The 21,124-nt window shown below is 39.4% G+C and overlaps 1 protein-coding gene across 1 annotated transcript in view; it reads left to right on the top strand.

Moving 5' to 3' along the window:
• The first annotated feature begins 3,056 nt into the window (after positions 1–3,056).
• NLRC4 (NLR family CARD domain containing 4) overlaps positions 3,057–21,124 on the top strand; it is a 48,283-nt gene continuing 30,215 nt past the window's right edge. Inside the window, exons 1-2 of the mRNA XM_060116937.1 lie at positions 3,057–3,339; positions 20,301–20,561. Of these exons, the coding sequence (XP_059972920.1) occupies positions 3,057–3,339; positions 20,301–20,561 (544 nt within the window). The remainder of the gene's footprint in view (positions 3,340–20,300; positions 20,562–21,124) is intronic.

Genomic DNA, 21,124 nt, shown 5'->3' with positions numbered 1-21,124 from the left:
TCCAATGCTCTTTTCTTTCTTTCTTTCTTTTTATAAACTTATTTATTTATTTATTTTTGGCTGTGTTTGGTCTTCGTTGCTGAGTGCGGGCTTTCTCTAGTTGTGGCGAGCCGGGACTGCTCTTCGTTGTGGTGCGGGGACTTCTCATCGGGTGGCTTCTCTTGTTGCGGAGCACGGGCTCTAGGCACGCAGGCTCAGTAGTTGCAGCACATGGGCTCAGTAGTTGTGGCTCACGGGCTTCGTTTCTCCGCGGCATGTGGGATCTTCCTGGACGAGGGCTCGAACCCGTGTCCCCTGCATTCGCAGGAGGATTCTTAACCACTGCGTCACCAGGGAAGTCCCCAGTGCTGTTTTCACTACAAGGTCCTGTCTGCTGATAAACTTACAAGTCCATCTAATTTTTGAAGTCTTTAAATAGATATACTTAATTTTAATATCCAAGCTACATTAATGTGACTTCCAATTTGGAGAGGGAGAGTTTGAGGGTATATTATGAGGACAGCCTTGGGGAAATAAATGATAGATCAGCGGTAGAGCAATGGGAAAGCATGGCCATTAATGTGTAAAAGGGAATATTGAAAAAATTCTCACAGGAGGTAACAATTAACTTGGTACTTAAAAGATGAGTAAAAATTTTCAGCCAAAGAGGTGTGGGGGGCTGGCAGCCTGGGTCATAACATTCCAAAGATCATTTAATGGACTTGGGAAACTGGAAGTCATTTAGTTTACTTGGACCTTAGTTTACGTGGGAAGAGAATGGCTACAGATGAGACTGCATGCACAGGTAAAGAAGAAATCATGAACAATCTTGCATGCTATTCAAAGGATTAAAAAATATTTTTATGGAAGTGTTGGGGGAACCATTAAAGGAATTAGAGCAAAGGAGTGACATATCAGATATCCTTGTTACAATAATTACTTAAACTGTCCACAGTAGTGGATGTTTTGGTTTGGGAAGCAGAGACTTTTTTTTTTTAACATAAATTTATTTGTGGCTGCGTTGGGTCTTCGTTGCTGCGCGCAGGTTTTCTCTAGTTGCGGCGAGTGGGAGCTACTCTTTGTTGCGGTGTGCAGGCTTCTCATTGGGGTGGCTTCTCTTGTTGCAGAGCACGGGCTCTAGGCGCGTGGGCTTCAGTAGTTGTGGCTCACGGGCTCTAGAGTGCAGGCTCAGTAGCTGTGGTGCACGGGCTTAGTTGCTCTGCAGCATGTGGGATCTTCCCGGACCAGGGCTCGAACCAGTGTCCCCTGCATTGGCAGGCAGATTCTTAACCACTGCACCACCAGGGAAGTCCAAAACTGGATACAATTTAAATGTCCATGAGAATGAGTAAATAAATTTTGGGATAGCCATTTAATGAAATGATACATTGAGAATCATCTTTTAGAGTTATTTCATGATATGGGGGAAAAAGTCTCAAAATTCTTTATGAAGTGAAAAAAAATCTGTTTTTTCACTTTCACTTTGATCTGCTCATGATCTCAATTTGCATATGCTCCCAATATTATATAGATACAGAAATATAAAAAATATAACTGAAAGGATAACATCTCAAAGTGTCACAAGTGATTATTATCGTGGGTGGCTTCTGTGCTTTTCTGTATTAAGCTTTTCTATGTTCTCCAAATTTTCTGAAATTAATATGTATTACTTTTTTAATTAAAAAATATTTTATAAAGATAAAAGCAGTTTAATTAGTTTCAAATGGTATAGAAATATATCCCATTCAGCGCTTGCTGTATTTTCTTCATTGAGCCAAGAGGTAATTATCTCATTAATTACATACAAAAATGCTTTTGCAGAATCAGCTTTTTAAAAACTAGAAAATGGTATGTTCGCTTTTCAAACATAAATAGCTTAATCCAGGACCATCCTCAATAAAATGTGGTGGATGAATTATTTTAGATACTAACCAGCAAGCCCTGATCATTTTTTCTCTCAAGACCTTTCTCAGTCAATAGTCCTGAGTCCATTGACCCAGATATCTAGAGCATCCGTGGTTGGGAGGGGGATGACCCTACTCCCTAGCTTCCGGAGGCTTTCCTGTAGCATTCAGGAAGTCTGAAATTCCCAATCTTCTCTGAGGAGATGGAAGAAGCAGAGAGAGAGCCAGTGTGTAAGGCAGGGGTGGAAAACATGCATTCAAAGGCTGAGATGTAAACTGCTGACTTGGAGCAAGCGGAGGAAGGAGACATATCTTAGCAGTCTCCTGGCAGCGGGCAACCAGATGGGATCCACGTTGGGAAATAGAAATTACACACCACCCGAGCCAAGTGTAACACTCAGGATGAATATACCAGCAACAAGTTCCATCATAGGAACTGAGCTGAGGAGAGGATTCTGATCCCCCTTATTGCTGGTAGAGGCAGAACTTAGACTACATCCCAGGAAGGAGAGAGGGAAAAGAAAAAGTCAACAGGAGTTTTAAGTTGGAATATGACTGAACTATAGACCTGGATAGACTGAGGGCTCATTGAACTGGAGAAACTGACCTCAAAATGAGTAGATTAGAATTCTCCCATCAACTTAAATGGAGGTTATATCAGACAGCAGCTTGATTTATAGAGAAATAAAGTTTGCATATTTTCACACCTGAGTTTATAACTGTGAAATTCATACACTAAATCAAAGGCAGTAGAATCATCATAGACTCATTCCAAAATATTTCCATTGTAAAAATGGACTGATTGGTTTGTGCTTTACCTAAAGGAATTATTATATGACTAATGGTGGAATATTAGTTAAGCCTTGGCCTAACAGTCTTCTGTATACTCTTGCTTAAATTTTTAAATCACCTGTGGTGGAGAAGTAATCACAAATTTTTTATAGGACACTAATCAAATTTACTTACCCAGATTCCTACTTGCCATCCCCTTACCACTCTTATTCAGAGAATCTTAAATTTGATAGAGATCAGAACTAATTCAACTTCCCACATAAAGCAAATACTAACCTCCCAAAGAATTCATGCCAATTAGCTGCTAAGACAATACTCAATGTGAAAAGGTACAACAGAACCCATTTCAGTGGGTTTAAGCAGGAAAGAACTTTATCGAGGATGTCAGGTAAATCACAGAATCTTCAGGAGGGTCCAGAGAACCAGGACTGGGAGGTTGTGCAAGCAAGAACAAGTGATTTCAGGGCTAGATTGCTCACTTGGCAACCCTACTGTCTCTGCCATTGGACACGGGCTCTGCAGGACACCAGAGCTGGAGCAACTGTGCTACTGCTTCCACAAGCTGGGTATCTCTTCGCTGTTTCACCAGGATGGCTTTCACATTGGCACCACGTTGGCTCCAAGTGCAGTCTCATATCGGCTTCCAATTGGCAGAACCCTGGGGGTAAGTATGCACTAACTTCAAGGGACGCTGTGAAAAAGGGTTTTTGGCTTCTGCTTTGGGAATGTGGGTTTCATAATTTGGGAAACTCCCCAATTATTGGAAGGGTGTTTTAAAATTCAAGGAGAGCAAAAAGCATGACCAGTTACCCTAAAGCAGTGCATTTTATCTTTGGGAGTCTTTGGCATTTTGAATGAAATACTGATTCCTTGTAAATAACATTTATTTGTCATAAGCATCTGAAACCTGCTCCTTCTTCCCTATGCCACGCCCCTGCAGACATCTGAACACAGCTATCGAAACTCCTTAAAGTTTTTTTTCTTCTTGACAAATATCTCCAGCTATTTCAAATGTTAATTTTAGGACAGGATTTCAGTCACCTTGAAAATCAACAATCTGTCCTCCCACATTCAGTTTCTCTTACTAAAGCCTCTCTTATATTAGTGTATCTGAATTATTAGACAGGCCAATTGTAAGGAGTGAGGATGGGGAATTATAGATTTTTTTAAAAATATATTGGGCTTCCCTGGTGGCGCAGTGGTTGAGAGTCCGCCTGCCGATGCAGGGGACATGGGTTCGTGCCCCGGTTCGGGAGGATCCCACATGCTGCGGAGCGCCTGGGCCTGTGAGCCATGGCCGCTGAGCCTGCGCATCCGGGTCCGGAGCCTGTGCTCCGCAACGGGAGAGGCCACAACAGTGAGAGGCCCACATACTGCAAAAATATATATATATATTATATATATATATATATATATATATATATATATTATATATATAAAGCTGAGAATAATAGATATGATATACCCCTACTTCCTAAAGGAAGTTACTCAAGAAGGTTTGACCCTCCTTATTAAGGCATACTAGGAAGTTGCCAAAAATGAATTGGCCCAATAGCTTCCCCTGCCACTGACTCTTTGGGCAGAAGGCTAGCAAAATTCTAGAACAATTATTAGAGTTAGGAGTTACAGGCCCCCAGGGAGAAAAGTATTGTGACTTTTCCCCTCCCTCCCCATTAAATTGAGAGTGAAAAGCATGAGTATCTATAAATACTTAAAGTCACCAAATAGCACTCAGGTGGTACTTTCAGATACAGTAGCTCAGATGATGTTCAAACAATCCTGGAGCAAGCTGGGGATTGTTTTACTGCTAAGAAGCTTAAGCCACCATTTTACTGCTAAGAAGCTTAAGTGACTTCTTTTAGAAACAAGATGAAACTCACACTTGAAACCCACACTTGAACTCAGGTCTTTTGGCTCCAGAACCCTAGGCATTTCCACTTTGCCACACTCCCAGGAGAGTAAAGGGTGGGAAGAGACTAGGAGGAAAAGCAAAAGGCAAGGGACATAGCTCTTGGAACTTCTTCAAGATGCCAAGATTTCTAGTACGTTATCCATTCTAAATTCGTTGAAAACACCTGACTGCAAATCCATTTGCAAAGGAAAGTGATGGGGCCACATGGAGGATGTGCATGAATGAATGTGAATATAATTTTGCCACTTTTACCATGATATTCTACAGCATTAGTCTCCTGCAGCTGCTGTAACAAAATACCATACACTGGATGGCTTAAAACAACAGAAATTTATTCTCTCACCTCTGGAGGCCAGATGTCCAAAATCAGCATCACTGGGCTGAAATCAAGTTGTAAGCAGGACCATACTCCCTCTGGAGGCTCAAGAGGAGAATCCATCCTTTGCCTCTTCTAGCTTCAGGTGGCTGCCCCCATTCCTTGACTCACAGCCACTCCAATCTCTGCCTCCATGGTCACATTGTCTTCTCCTTTTCTATCTCTTTCAAATCTCCTTCTGCCTCTCTTTTATGTGGACACTTTTGACTGCACTTAGTGCTTACCCAGATAATCTAGGATTATCTCCCCATCTCAAGACCCTTAGTTTAATCACGTCTATAAAGATACAATATTTACAGATTCCAGAGATTAAGACTTGATATATTTGTGTGGAGACTACAACCACATTTCTACACTTCCCCTTTCTATCCTGTTTTACATCATTTGTTATTACAAAAGTAATAGGTGTTCATTATAGAAAATCAGAATATATAGATAAACAAAAGAAAAAAATTTGAAATTACTCCCCAAAGATAAGTAGTATTTATATTGTTGGTGCCTATCTTTACAGTTTTTTCTCTGTGAACACACATTTACATATAGGTTTCACTAAAATTTCATATATCGAGCTGATGGCACAGCCCTTGATCTCACTTCAGAGACGCCCACCTCACAAGTTGGGAAACACTGTTGTTACTCCCATAGAAAACCCAGAATGTAGAAATTTATTTAGGGTAAAACTTAGGTATCCCTCTATGTCAGGTAAGTTAATGTCAGAATGCTCTTTTTGAGATAAGAAGTTTTGTAACATAAAAAGTTTGTGATAGATGGTGCAAAGATGGGGAAAATGTATGCAAGAATGTCATTCTCAAGAGAACTCCTGGGAGATTTCTCCATTCTGGGAGCTGAGTGTGAACTGGTTCCTGGAGTTTGTGACCACAAGCTCTGAATGTGTGCATGCATGTGGGAGCCTGTGGCTCTTCATAGTCAGGAGGATGCCCTGAGCACTGTCACTTGGGTGGACTGATAGTGGTGGTCCATTTGCTCTGTGCTCACCTTGCCGAGGACCCTGGTGACTAAGAGTATGCATTTGCTAGAAGTCTCCCGGGACCCCAGGTACAGCTGATAAGCATGACTTTGGCTGCTTTGCAATAAACTTTAACCAAACCAGCTTATTTCATTTCTTCCTCTTTCTCTCTCAGTTAATGACAAAAATTAACTCACACTAAGTGTTCAAAACACTTTGTTTTCATTTTAAGCTATAGAATAATAAACTAACAGCGGTAGGATTCATATGTTGTGAGTAAACAGGGAACAAATGAGTAATTCCTTTCTTGTTGTGAATTTCCAGCTTTTGCATCTTTAAGCTCGTTTCACTTCTTTCCCCGGCTCCTTGTACTTACACTCATCTTCCCTTTTTGATCCCTTTTGAACACAGTTCAAACTGTGTCCAAACCATTCTTACTATGCTTTGGAAAAAAAAAAAAAAGAAGAACTTGTCAGTGTTTGCCGTTTTCTTACAATCCTCTGCCACAGAATGAGACGTCAGATCTACAGGAACACCAGACTTTGGTGTGAAACAGAAAGCAAATGAAAAGAAACTTTATTTTAAAAGTGTCTTTTGATCCACCAAGAAGAGGGCAACTGGATTGTTCAACCAGGCACCGTGGGGAGAGAGAATGGGGTTTTAAGTAAGTTTTGGAATCTAATGTTAAAATTTGGTTTTAAAGTTTGTGTCTGGTCGTATGAAAGCCTAACACTGAAGAATGCAGTTTTGCATGGCTGGCTGGACTTGCTTGCAGGGAGACTTTTAGGGGTGGTGAGTCTGGTCTGCTGGAGTTTCATCGGGTTCTTCAGAATTGATGTTTAAATGCATGTTAAGTCAGAGGGATGCATTTGTATTTACTGTGAGGGAAAGGACTTTGAAAACACTTTTTGGCTTTACAGAATGAAACCTACTGTTGTTCGTGAGACTGCTATTAGAGTTGCAGGAGGTCAGAGCTGAAAAGCCCTAGGGGCACTGCTCAGTCCATGCGCTCCCCTGAATTGCAAGAAACCTGATATCTGGACAGAGCAGTGACGGGAACCGCTGCTTACAGGACACCTATTATTGATAGGGTCTTTATCTCAGTTACTCCTTACAACCCTGGAGGAGAGAGGTGGAAAATGTAGAGAGAAGTCAAGTGACTTGCTGTAGGTCACGCAGCTAATTGTCTACAGAATTAGGATAGAACCTCATCTCCTGTCACTGTTCTCTTAACAGTTCAGTGCCCTTCTATAATACTAATTGTGTTAGTCTGCTCGGGCTGCCATAATAAAATACCACAGACCGGGTGGCTTAAACAACAGAAAGTTATTTCCTCACAGTTCTGGAGGCCAGAAGTCCAAGGTCAGAGTGTTGGCAGGTTTGGCTTCTCCTGAGGCCGCTCTCCTTAGCTTGAAGACGGCCGCCTGCCCCCTGTGTCCTCCCATGATCTCTCCTCAAGGCGTGCATCTCTGGGGTCTCTCTCTGTGTGTCCAAATCTACTCTTCTTATAAGGAGACCAAGCAGATTGGATTAGGGCCCATCCTAAAGGCCTTATTTAACTTAATTACATCTTTAAAGGCCCCAATCTTTAGGTACAGTCACATTCTGAGCTATTGGGGGTTAGGGCTTCCATATATGGATTTCGGGGGGAACACAATTCAGCCAATAATATTAACAGTAACAATAATATGTGAGATTGCTGGAATCTATTGGAGATCTAAGAGCATTCTAGACTAGAGCCTTTTTACTAGAAAGGGAGACAGATAACACCCACTGACCATCGCTGTCCCAACTGCTCTCCTGTTTAATCTTCATAACAGTCCTAGGAGGTGGATATTATCCATGTCAGTGTTTCAGATAAAGAAATCAAGACTCAGAAAGGTAAAGGTGCCCATCTAATAAGCTGCACAGTGAGGATTTGAATTCAGGACTGCAATGCCAAAGCTCACACACATTTTCCACTTCTGTGTGCTGCCTCTCTGCTCCCATTATATATAATTGTTCTCTCATTTCATCCATAAGTTGTAGGCATGGCTCCATAGACGTGGGTTTATGGGTCCTGAGTAAATTCAGTTCTCTAAGGAGCTCATGTAACCATGTTGAAGAAAATATCCATTTTTAGAATTAGTTCTAAATATTATTTACCAAAGCACAAATATAGGAAAAGGACTTCTTCCATGTAATTCAGTTATTCTCTGGACATCTTGCTTAAGGGTGGGACCTGGGGGGTGTTCAGAGCAATAGCCAGGGTCCAGGGGAGCAAACTGGTCAGAGCCTTATTCTTTATGCCAATGGGTAACAGAATAGACGACCCGAGCTTCGGACTACAGGCAGATTTTCTTCTTGAGAGCAACAAATAAGTAGTTGACTATCTCTGAGTAGGTTTCCTGATCTAGTCACAGATTTCTCTGTGGGTAGGAAGACTATTCAGTATCCAAACTGAATATGAATTTTTAGCATCTTCAGAATCAGCTGAGATTCCTGCCTGATGATCCACGTAAAGTTTTAGTTAATCATTTTAGTGGACGAAGTGACTGGATGGCTAACTCTGGGACTAGTTTATTCTCTGTACATGTGAATATAAAAAACTTCTTGGCCCCTTCCTCTATCTTCTTCCTCTTTTTTCTGTTCTCACTTAAACTCTAACCTAGTCAGCGGAGGACTGATTCCTCCCAGACCCACCCTTTTTTTTCTGGGAGGTGTCTAGGAAGGGAGGGAAGAAACTACAGTAGCTGCTATCCTTTCTGTGTGCCGGTCACTATCCCTTGGTTGAGGACTCCCAGCCTGTCAGGGCTAGAGCTGGAATTTGAACTCAGTCCTGGCATAAAAATAGGCCCTTGCTCACACTCATGAGTTGTCTCAATCCGTGTTTTCAGGCTCTTTCCCCCATGGCTCCTTCCCTATGCTGCTTCCTCTGCCAAGAAATAGCCTTTCCCCTTTACTGCCTGGTGAACTTTGGTTTCCTTTAAGAACAATTCAAAAGTCACCTCTTACAGGCAGAATTGAATCCCTCCATGGGATCCCCCCTACAACACTGACCTTCAAACTTTTACTGACTTCAACTCACAATAAGAAGTAAGACATCACTACCCAGTACCAGGATATACAAATCACTGAAATGAAACTTTCCTGAAAAAATACAGTACATTCTGATAGTTTTAATTCTATTTCATTTTTTAAATTATTCGAATTGTAACACACTTCAATTGATATCATGACCTGCTAATGAGTTCACTAGTTTGAAGAACTGCCCTCAAAGAAACTCTTTCTTCCTTTGACAGCTTTTCTTGCTTCTCTCATCTCTGAGGGTCTCAGATCCTCTGGCTCCTTACACAGAGACACTGGGGCCCAGTTCTTTGGTGCCCCATCCATTAGCCATCTAAGTTCCATTTTAATCTCATTTATTTGTCCAGTGATGAAAAGTTTGGCCCTAAGAGCATGACTATTTGTATCTTAGCTGGGTGTACCTAGCATATTTGACATTTAAACAAATCATTTTGTACACCTCCCTCCTTCATATAATTTAATTTTCAATAATAGTCATACAACAAGATTAATGATAGTAATGGCCAAAAAGGAAACTCAGACAGTGACAATTAATTTAATGTGGTAAAACACATGTAACATGAAATTTACTATCTTAACCATTTTTTAAAAATTAGACATTGGATTTTATTTTACTTATTTGTTTATTTTTTTGGCTCTGCCACACGGCTTGCAGGATCTTAGTTCCCTAAACCCATGCCCTCTGCTGTGGAAGCATGGAGTCTTAACCACTGGACCGCCAGGAAACTCCCCCATCTTAATCATTTTTAAGTGTACAGTTCAGTAGCAGTTATGTATATTCACACTGTTGTACAATCTCCAGAACTTTTGTGTATTGCAAAATTGAAACTGTATCTGTTAAGCAACAATTCTCCATTTCCACCCCCCCACAGCCCCTGGCAACTACCATTCTACTTTCTGTTTCTATGAATTTGGCTACTCTAGATATTTCACATAAGTTAAAGCATACAGTTTTCATCTTTTTATGACTAGTTTATTTCACTTAGCATCATGTCCTCAAGTTTCATCCATACTGCCGCTTGTGACAGGATTGCCTTCCTTTCCTTGCAACAGGATAATCTTTAGGTCCATCCATGTTGCTGCAAATGGCATTATTTCATTCTTTTTTTTTTTTAAATAAATTTATTTACTTATTTATTTTTGGCTGTGTTGGGTCTTCATTTCTGTGCGAGGGCTTTCTCTAGTTGCAGCGAGTGGGGGCCACTCCTCATCGCGATGCGCGGGCCTCTCACCATCTCGGCCTTTCTTGCTGCGGAGCACAGGCTCCAGACGCGCAGGCTCAGCGGTTGTGGCTCACGGGCCCAGTTGCTCCGCGGCATGTGGGATCTTCCCAGACCAGGGCTCGAACCCGTGTCCCCTGCATTAGCAGGCAGACTCTCAACCACTGCGCCACCAGGGAAGCCCTCTTTTTTATGTCTGAGTAATATTCCATTTTATATATGTACCACATCTTCTTTATCCATTCATCTGTCAATTGACGTTTAGTTCACTTCCATGTCTTGGCTATTGTGAATAGTGCTGCTGTGAACACTGGGGTGCACGTATCTTTTCAAATTAGCGTTTTCTCTGGATATATGCCCAGGAGTGGGATTGCTGGAGGATTTCCTTCCTTTTTAAGGCTCAATAATATTCCATTTTGTGTTTATACCACATTTTGTTTATCCATTCATCCATCAATTAACACATGGGTTGCTTCTGTCTCTTGGCTATCATAATATAATATTGCTATGAATATGGGTGTACAACTTTCAATGAGACCTTGCTTTCATTTTTTTTGGATATATACCCAGTGGAATTGCTAGATCATATAGTGATTCTATTTTTAATTTTCTGAAGAACCACCATACTGTTTTCCATTACAGCTGCACCATTTTACGTTCCTACCAAAGTGCACAAGGGTTCCAATTTCTCCATATCCTTACCAACACTTGTTATTTTCTGTTTTTGTTTTCATTTTTAATAGTAGCAGTTCTAATAGGTTCAAGTGGTATCTCATTATGGTTTTGATTTGCATTTCCCTAGTGATTAGTGATGTTGAGCATCTTTTCATATGCTTTTTGGCCATTTGTATATCTTCTTTGAAGAAATGTCTATTCAAGTTCTTTGCCCATTTTTTAATCCTGTTGTTGTTTTAGTAGTGACAATTTTCTTTTATTGAATTTTGTGTATGTAATCGTGGCAGTAAAAACATACAAACAGAGTAAATATTGAGGTACAAAAAAAGGAAAAACCTATATCGACATATCAGTCCAGGTAGTAATGAATAATAAAATCCCTTCTCAAGCCTTACCTTCTGTACCTTTGTCAATGACTTCAGCAAATTGATCATTTTGTGTATTTGTGTTCAATAGAGTCTTGCCAGAATTGTTAATATATCTTTGATCATAGTTGAATGAAGAACACTTCTTTAAAATTTTAATTTCAAAAAGTTTTTTTCACTTAGGTTGAATGGAATATTATTCAGTCATAAAAAGAAACGAAATTGAGTTATTTGTAGTGAGGTGGATGGACCTAGAGTCTGTCATACAGAGTGAAGTAAGTCAGAAAAAGAAAAACAAATACCTTATTCTAACACATATATATGGAGTCTAAGGGGAAAAAAATGGTCATGAAGAACCTAGGGGTAAGAGGGGAATAAAGACACAGACCTACTAGAGAATGGACTTGAGGATATGGGGAGGGGCAAGGGTAAGCTGTGACAAAGCGAGAGAGTGGCATGGACATATATACACTACCAAACGTAAAATAGATAGCTAGTGGGAAGCAGCCGCATAGCACAGGGAGATCAGCTTGGTGCTTTGTGACCACCTAGAGGGGTGGGATAGGGAGGGTGGGAGGGAGGGAGACACAAGAGGGAAGGGATGGGGGAACAGATGTATATGTATGACTGATTCACTTTGTTATAAAGCAGAAACTAACACACCATTGTAAAGCAATTATACTCCAATAAAGATGTTAAAAAAAGTTTTTTTCACATGAAGCAACAGAAAAAAAATCTTATTGAAAGTCTTAAACATGATAGTAGGTTTAGCAGAAATTCATAAATATTCTATTTCACATTATGTTCCAGAACTTGAAATAGTGTCCATGCTCTTGTTTCTTTGGTATTGATTGTAATGGCTCTTAAATGTCTCTGTAGTAAAATAAATAAATAAAATATTCCTCCTCCTAGAGGAGGCTGGAGCTGGGTATTTCCCTTCCCCCAGGTCAGCTAAGCTCTGTTAATATCTCAGTAGGTGAGGCTCTGGTAAAATAATTGATGTTGAGGGCAGGACTTTTTAGGAAGAATAGAATGCTCTGGGCATAATTCAAAATGGCTACTTTTCCCCTCCCTTTACTGGAAGCAAGAGATTTTTCTCTGATCTACACTATAAGAACCTGGTAGTGCTCCTGGAGGTAAAACTCACAAAAGCATAGGGACTTTGCTAAGACTGGATCCTCTTGGAGTTTTTAACTCACAGACTTGTCCACACGGATCCTCTAGAAATTCATCAATTACAGTTTAGGGTTTCCTACCTGGTTATGAGATCCTCTGAGGTTTCTGCTCCTCATGGGTTTCTGCTCCAGTAAGTTTGCAATTCTGTATCTGCCTGACTGCGTCTTCAATTTTGCGGTAGCAGTTTGCCCTACCTCAATTCTCTGATAGATCTAAGAAGAGTTGTTCATGTTCAGTTTATTCAGCTTTTAACTTGACATTAGGATGGAGTAATGACTTCTTTACATGCCCGGCCAGAAAGCAGAAGGCAAAAAATCTTCTTTTAAAAACAGAAATTAATAAACTAATTTTAAAATTTATATGTAAATGTCCATCGACAGAGGAATGGATAAAGAAGATGTGGTACTTATATACAATGGAATATTACCCCACCATAAAAAAGAATGAAATAATGCCATTTACAGCAACATGGATGGATCTAGAGATTATCATAGTAAATGAAGTAAGTCAGACAGAGAAAGACAAACATCGTATGATATCACTCATATGTGGAATCTAATTTTTTTTATTGGAGTATAATTGCTTTACAATGTTGTGTTAGTTTCTGCTGTACAATGAAGTGAATCAGCTATATGTATACCTATATCCCCTCCCTCGTGGACCTCCCTCCCCACCCCCATCCCACCCATCTAGGAAGTCACAGAGCACCGAGTTGAGCTTCCTGTGCTTTATAGAATGTTCCCGCTAGCTATCTATTTTACACATGGTAGTGTATATATGTCAATCCTAATCTCCCAATTCGTCCCACCCTCCCCTTTCCCCGCCGTGTCCACATGTCCGTTCTCTAATTTTTTAAAAAAGATACAGATGAACTTATTTACAAAACAGAAACTGACTTACAGATATCAGAAACAAACTTATGGTTACCAAAGGGGAAACGTTGTAGGGGAAGGATAAACCAGGAGCATGGGATGTACACACACACACACTACTATATATAAGACAGATAACCAACAAGGACCCACTGTATAGCACAGGGAACTCTACTTAGTATTCTGTGATAAGCTATAAGAGAAAAGAATCTAAAAAAGAATGAATATATGTACATGTATAACTAAATCACTTAGCTGTACACCTGAAATTAACACAACATTGTAAATCAACTATACTCCAATAAAATTAAAATATTTAAAAAATAAATAAAATGTGATTCCAGAGGACAGGCAGCAGTCCCAGTGTTCTGTGTCTTGCACAGCCCTACTGCCCTGAGAAACAGAAATTATATAACTTGTTTTCAATTGTGCAGACTGGGGAGGATTCACATGTTCGGTTTGGTGAACTTCCAGGAAATAATTTTAAGTGTTTATCTAAAGTTTATTCAAACTTTCTTGATCTAGAAGTTAGACAGGAAACCTAGCAGAGAATTGAAATACACCAGGCTCTGAGGAGAGAGAACTCTAAATGTAGGCAGAAGGGTTGAACTGTGACACTCCGTGGCATTCATACCTCGGAAAGCAGGAGGTTCGATTCTAGGGCTTATGTGATTTAGAAGCTGCATCAATATTAATGTTTGCCACCATTTCCTGTTGTTCATTGTGCTGGTTGCTTTTGCTGTGTAATAAACTGCCCTAATACGTCATGATAAAAAATAAATAAATTAATTAATTAAATTAAATAAAGGGAATTTCCTGGCGGTCCAGTGGTTAGAACTCTGTGCTTTCACTGCTGAGGGCCGGGGTTCAATCCCTGGTCAGGGAACTAAAATCCTACAAGCTGTGTGGTATGGCCAAAAATAAATAAAATTAAATTAAGTTAAATAAAAATAAAATAAAATTTATATGGGAATGCAAACAATTCTCAAAAAGAACAAAACTGAAGGATTTACACTACTCTATTTCAAGGCTTATTATAAGGATACGGTAATCAAGACAGTGTGATATTGGCATAAGGACAGGAATAAATCAGTGGAACAGAATAGAGTCCAGAAATATGTTCACAAGTTCAGTGGGTAAAAGATATTCTTTTCAACCAATCATGATGGAAAAACTGTACATCCCTATGGAAAAAAGTGAACCTCAACTCCTTATCTCACATCATAAACAAAAAAGTATCTCAAAATGGATCAATGACCTAAATGTAAAAGCTAATATTATAAAACCTCTAAAAGAAAACTTAGGTGAAAATCTTTGTGGCTCAGGGTAACAATGATTTTGTCAAGAGGACACAAATAGCATGAATCAAAGAAGAAAAAATTAATAAGTTGAGCTTCATAAAAATAAAAATGTTTTGCTTTTCAAAAAACGCAAAGAACAAAAGGCAAACCATTGTATTAATCATGTTTTTTATTTTCTATATTTTATGATGCTTTGATACCTTGGGGGCTTTGCTGGCCAAAAGAGACTGCCCATACCAAGGCTAGCTAATTCCTAGGGATAGCAAAAAACTTGCCTGTGAGTGTGCCTTTCATATGCAAAAAAATGAATCCAAAGACCGTATCTTCAACCACCAACTTTATCAAACTCTCACACATCAAGCCAATATTTCCCCTGCCCTAAATCACTCCCAGGCCACCCTTATAGCCCAGAGTCTACTGAAATTATTCAAACTATCCAATCCTAAACTTGCTCAACTTGCCTACCCTGCATCACCTGTTTCTTCCTGTGAAAACTGTATAGAGGCTCTGGGCTAAGCTTTCTCCTTTGCTCCTTCTGCCTCCGGATCAACTCTGGTACTTCCCCATGAGGCCCCATGTGGTCCTGTGTGGCACGGCAGGCCCTCCTTCTCTTGCGAATCATAATAAAACATTTTTCATTGGCATTGACGTCTTCATTTTGTCACTCAGTTATCTCTGTAAATTAAATCCTAGGCACAATCAAAACAACCACAGATGAGTAAAAAATATTTATAATACATGTATTTGACAAAAAATTTGTATTCAGAATCTATGAAGAACTCTTGAAAGTCAATAATAAAAAGACAACCCAATTTGTAAAATGGGCAAAAGATTTGTACAGATACGTCACAAAAGGTTTATGAATGAACAATAAATAACATGAAAAGATGCTCAACATCACTAGTCATCAAGAAATGAAAATTAATATTACAAAATGAGATAACACTACCCATTCATTAGAATGGCTAAAATTAAAAAGACGGATAATGCCAAGTGCTGCTGAGGATTTGGAACCACTGGAACTGTTGATTTTATCTCCTGGTAAGCATGTAAAATGGTATGACCACTTTGAAAAACAATTTGGTACCGTCTATAAAATTAACATACACTCACCATATGACCTAGAAATTCCACTTCTAGATTCTCACCCAATAGAAATGAAAACGTATGTCCACAAAGGAATGTTGATAGAAGCTTCATTCATGATAGCCAAAAACTGGACACAAACAAAATGTCCATCAACAGGAGAATTAATAGGTAAATTGATCTGTTCCTACAATGGAATACTGCTCAGCCATTAAAAACGACTGAACTACCAATTCCTGCAAACAGCAAGGAGAATCTCAACAGCATGATACTAAGTGAAAGGAGCCAGACACAAGAGTACCCCCTACATTTGTCCATTTACATGAATTTCTAGAACAGGCAAAAGTAATTTATAGTTAAAGAAATCCGATCAGTGGTTACTTTGATGGGGACTAGGAGGAATGAATTATAAAGGGGCACAAGGGAACTTTCTGCAGTGATGGGAATATTCTAAATCTTGACTGGGGTATTACTGACTTGGGTGTGTACACTTGTCAAAGCTCCTTGTATTTTATTGCATGTAAGTTTTACATCAATGAAATTGATTTTTAAAATAAGGCAGTTTACTACTTAACTGATATAGAAAGGTCTCAAAAATATACTAAATGAAAAAAAAACATGTCAAACATTATGTATAGTGTGTCCTTTTTGGTGTGGGAAAAAAAATACAAAAGTGACAATGGTTGCTGTCCTGATAGTTTCTGTTTTGTTAGTTTTACAGAATGAGGAGCCATTTTACAGAAAGAAGAGGACAGTATTGGAGTCATCTTTGACTTCTCCATTTGGAACTAATATTGTCTATTGAGATATAGAGAGCTGGAAAGCTTTTATTCAGAACAAGTAAGTATACTAGAAATCAAATCTGCGTGATTGTAGAGTGTGTTTCCAAATACGGGTGATATTGAGCAGAAAATCAATTCATGCCTTCCTCTGATCAGTTATACTGATATATGGAATGCCCATCAAATATTTTTCTGTGGTTCTGAGAATTCAGTTATAAACATGGTGGCCCGTGTTAAATGGCAGAACCACAGATAAGCTAGGACTTTCAAAGAGAGTGATCGTTTTAAAATATTGGCCCCCTGATGTCATGGGAGGCTAGATCCTGGGTTTGAAAGATGGCTTCTGGGAATTTCCTGTTTCCTGGTACATTGTCACACACTTTGAAAGGTTTTGTTATTAGTAATCAGTTCTAAATAATTTGGGACTTATGTGAGATAAAACACATACATTGTCCTAAAACCTCAGGAAAATCTGAAATAATATACAAATTTGGGGGATACTGATTTGTTTAAGGAACATTAAATAAAAGGTACCATGTTCAAGGTCTAGGTTGCATGTTTAACTCTTGCAAGAATGTGATCCTAGATGACTAAGAATATAAGCCCAAACTATCCAATAGGTCTTTTGTTTGTTTGTTTGTTTTTGTTTTTTACTATTCCAAACACTTTATTTTTTAAAAATTTTTATTGGAGTGTAGTTGATTTGCAATGTTGTGTTGGTTTCTGCTGTACGGCAAGGTAAATCAGTTATACGTATACATATATCACCCCAATGTTCATTGCAGCACTATCCAATAGTTCTAATGGTAAATGCTTTCTCACAACTTTTTCATCATGGTGAGGTTTTTCATTTTAATCTGTACCAAATTCATTTATTCAACAAACGTTAATTAATTAACCACAGTTCTAGGCCCTGGGGGTATAATATCAAAACAAAGCATGCTTTTTGTTCTCACAGCGCTTACAATATGGTGTATATTTGCGAGTGTAATTCAGGAATGGAGGGTACAGGGAGAAGGTGGAATAAGGGTAAAATAGACAGTAAACAATATTTATGTGAAAAATGATAACACAAATAAAATATAAATAATTGGTAGGTGCAAAATGACATCTCATTATGTTAATTGTGTTTTTATTTCTGTGGGTGTTTCCAGAACACATCTCCTATTTGTAACAGTAATTGAATAAAGACGCTATTCTTTCTGATCTCTTTGTCAGTCCTGAAGATGCACTCAGGAAGAATATTACATGATCTATCTTTTTTTTTTTTTTTTTTTTTTTTTTTTTTTCTGTACGCGGGCCTCTCACTGCTGTGGCCTCTCCCGTTGCGGAGCACAGGCTCCGGACACACAGGCTCCGCGGCCATGGCTCGCGGGCCCAGCCGCTCCGCGGCATGTGGGATCTTCCGGGATCGGGGCACGAACCCGTGTCCCCTGCATCGGCAGGCGGACTCTCAACCACTGCGCCACCAGGGAAGCCCGATCTATCTTTTCATCAAGTCAGCAATTCAAATCTGAGTCCCTTCAGAAGAAGGAAAGTTCAGCTCTGTACCACTAGAAATTATCTCCTGTTGGAATTTTCTTATACACTGAGAATATTGTAATACATTAAGATTTTATTCAAGAATCAAAAAAGTACATTTATATTTCCTATATTACCTGAAAGGGTTTTTCCCCTTAGTCCAATTTGTTGCCCCTAATTTCTTCAATGATAGGTCTATTTTTTTGCCTATTGAACATGAATGTTCTTTTATACAAGCTTCCTTTTCATTAAACTCTCTGGTTTTTATGGTTGAAAAGAAAAAAATATTGGTCTCCTGCCATCACCTACTCGGGCTTACCCTCCTGGTCAGACAGCAGAGAGATCTGTCAAGATCATTGTGAAGAAACATGGAGTAGATCTAAGTGTTGACCAAAATGTAACTCTTTCCACTTTGATGACTGGGTGTAGACTATGCTATCCAATGCAGTTACTAGTAAGTAGCTATATGTGTCTATTTAATGCGAATTTAAATAAACAAAAACTAAATAAAATTTAAAATTCAGTCGCACAGTAATTTAAATAAAAACTAAATAAAATTTAAAATTCAGTCACACAGTCACGCTAGCCACATTTCAAGTGCTCAATAGCCACATGTGACTAATGGCTCCACTACTGGACAGAGCAAATATAGAACATGTTTATCATCTCAGAAAATTCTAGTGTACAACACTAGTCTAAACAGAGGTATTCTGCTAAGAATGAATACTGAATGAATAAAGAGCATGGTTTTCACTTAACTACTTGATAAGAGAAGAGTATGGTAGTCCACACTCAGGGAGATACCATGGCTAGTAATAAGAACATCTTACAGTTACATAGCAGCACACTTTTCAAATTTTAAAATATTTTTATGTCTGTGCCTTATGTGACTTTATTCAGTCTTTTTCATGAGCCTTTTAAGGAGTTAAAGTATCAATATCTTAATTTTACAGCTGAAGAAATGTCACCTCCAAAAGGCTAGTCCTGTGATCTTGCAGTGGTCTCTAGGCCTTTCTAAGTGACTAGAATCAGACTTAGAGGTTGTCTCCATAGGGAGGATTTAGAAGCCAAGAAAAGAGATGAGACCCCAGAGGGAGAGAGAGAGAGACTCACTGACCGGCCATGTAGACAGGGATGTGGTAACATTCCAGCTGAGGTTAGCAGTAGAGATCTGCATGGGACAGAGAGAAAGGGGACCTGGGGTTGGATCCTGGGGGTCTGAGTGCCTGATGGTGTAATTCAGACCAGAGATGCCTCAGGGTCTTTGGGAGGAGATATCCATTTGGATGAGTCAAGAAAGATTTGAAAACCAGGAGCAGCCTAGCCCAAGAGGAAAAGTAGTGCAGACAGTGTCTGAGAGTACAATACCAGGGAGGCACTTCTCCGAGCTGGCATGGACTGCCTGGGAGAGTTAGATCTTGGCAAGGCAGACACAGAAACGAGACAGCTTCGTCAGGGAACCTCACTGTGAGAGGTGAGAGAGCTTAAACTGAATACAGATGACTATTTTGCAGTGATACTCTTCAGAAAATACCGAATTCAATGGGAGATAAAATGTGCTACTCCTTTGAGTGTTGACAGCAGAATAATGGCTAAAAATAGTAGCTAACATTTATCGAGCTATTACTTTGTATGAGATACTATACATGAGTTCTCATTATAACTTCATAAGTAAAATACTGTTCTCAACTCCATTGTACAGACAAGGAACCAGTGGTGTACTACAGCTGGTTCTTACTGTTTTGTGAGAACTCACTGTTGAATTTTTATGATTTTTGTTAGCCAGTTGACATACATTGTTAGCTTGAATTTGGCCTCAGTGGGAATGTTTATAACATGCAGATTGGTACGTGCTATGAATTCAGGCCTTTACCCCCAGAGAGGCAGTGTGTTCAACATTTAGCAGCACAGCATTGAAATAGGCTCAAAGAGGTTTAGCAACTTGCCAAGGTTACACAGATGGTAGCAAATGGCAGATCGTACGCCAGTCTCCCTACTTGAAAGCGCATCATCTTACCCCTATTACCTTAGTGGGGACGCTTTTATATCAAGGACAAGATTGCTCACTTTACTTTGTTATCAAAGAAAAAACGTCTTGCTCACCAAGGACTCTGGGGTTAGGAATGAGGGTCTTTACAGAGCTTTTCTTGAGGGCCTGGAATTCAAGCATTTGGCATCTCCATAACTCAAGATAAGTCCAAAGGAAAAAAAAAAAAAGCATGAACCTAATGCCCTGGCAACATAATGCTGATATGCACATTTTGTATAAATGAATAAATATGTGTATTTCTCCCCCATCCCCTCAGTGAATTTCATAAAGGAGAACAGTCAAATTCTCATTCAAAGGATGGGAGTGACTGTTATAAAGCAAATTTTGGATGAGCTATTTGTATGGAATGTTCTGAATTACGAAGAAGTAAACATCATTTGCTGTGAGAAGGTCGAGCAGGATGCTGCGAGAGGGATCATTCACATGATTTTGAAGAAGGGTTCAGAAGCCTGTAACCTCTTCCTTAAATCCCTTGAAAAGTGGAACTACCCTCTGTTTCAGGACTTGCATGGACTTAGTAAGTATCAGTTTGCTTTTAGCTGTTCTACAAATAGAATAAATCATGAAGAAGATCTATAATCCCCATGACAGAGCCTCTGCTCTCCTCCCTCCAATGCTCTCATATCACTGGGCACTGGGCTTTGGTTAGGTTGAGGAAAAGCTCAGACACTCTCAGGAAAACAAAACAAAACAAAAAACTCCCACTAGGTCACTTGATGGTGACGCCAAATAAGTAACTCCAGGGTAAGGGAATAAATGATTTAGCATAGTCTGACTTCAGAATCAAACTGGACAATGAAGGCACTTAAGAAGTCAATGCAGTAGTGCAGTAGTAGTTTTCAACATTCCTTAGTCTGATGAGGACCATCTGTGGACAAGTGGCCCCCAGACTACCTACTCTGTAATCCAAGCACCATGGTAAAGAGAGCCTGACTGACTAAAGAAGCATGATTCTGCTTTTCATGAAATATTAATTTAGTTTTTCTTTCTTTAAATTAGTCAATTATTTCCTGACAGATTTTAATCAAGGTTAAGGCTTGATTGGCTGAAAGTTACCCCTGACCATCATTCTCAACCGTA

This window comes from Mesoplodon densirostris, chromosome 14 (genome assembly GCF_025265405.1).
Source record: "Mesoplodon densirostris isolate mMesDen1 chromosome 14, mMesDen1 primary haplotype, whole genome shotgun sequence".
Classification (NCBI taxonomy): Eukaryota; Metazoa; Chordata; class Mammalia; order Artiodactyla; family Ziphiidae; genus Mesoplodon; species Mesoplodon densirostris.
Note: the sequence above shows the minus strand (reverse complement) of the source record. Positions and strands in the feature narration are given on the sequence as shown.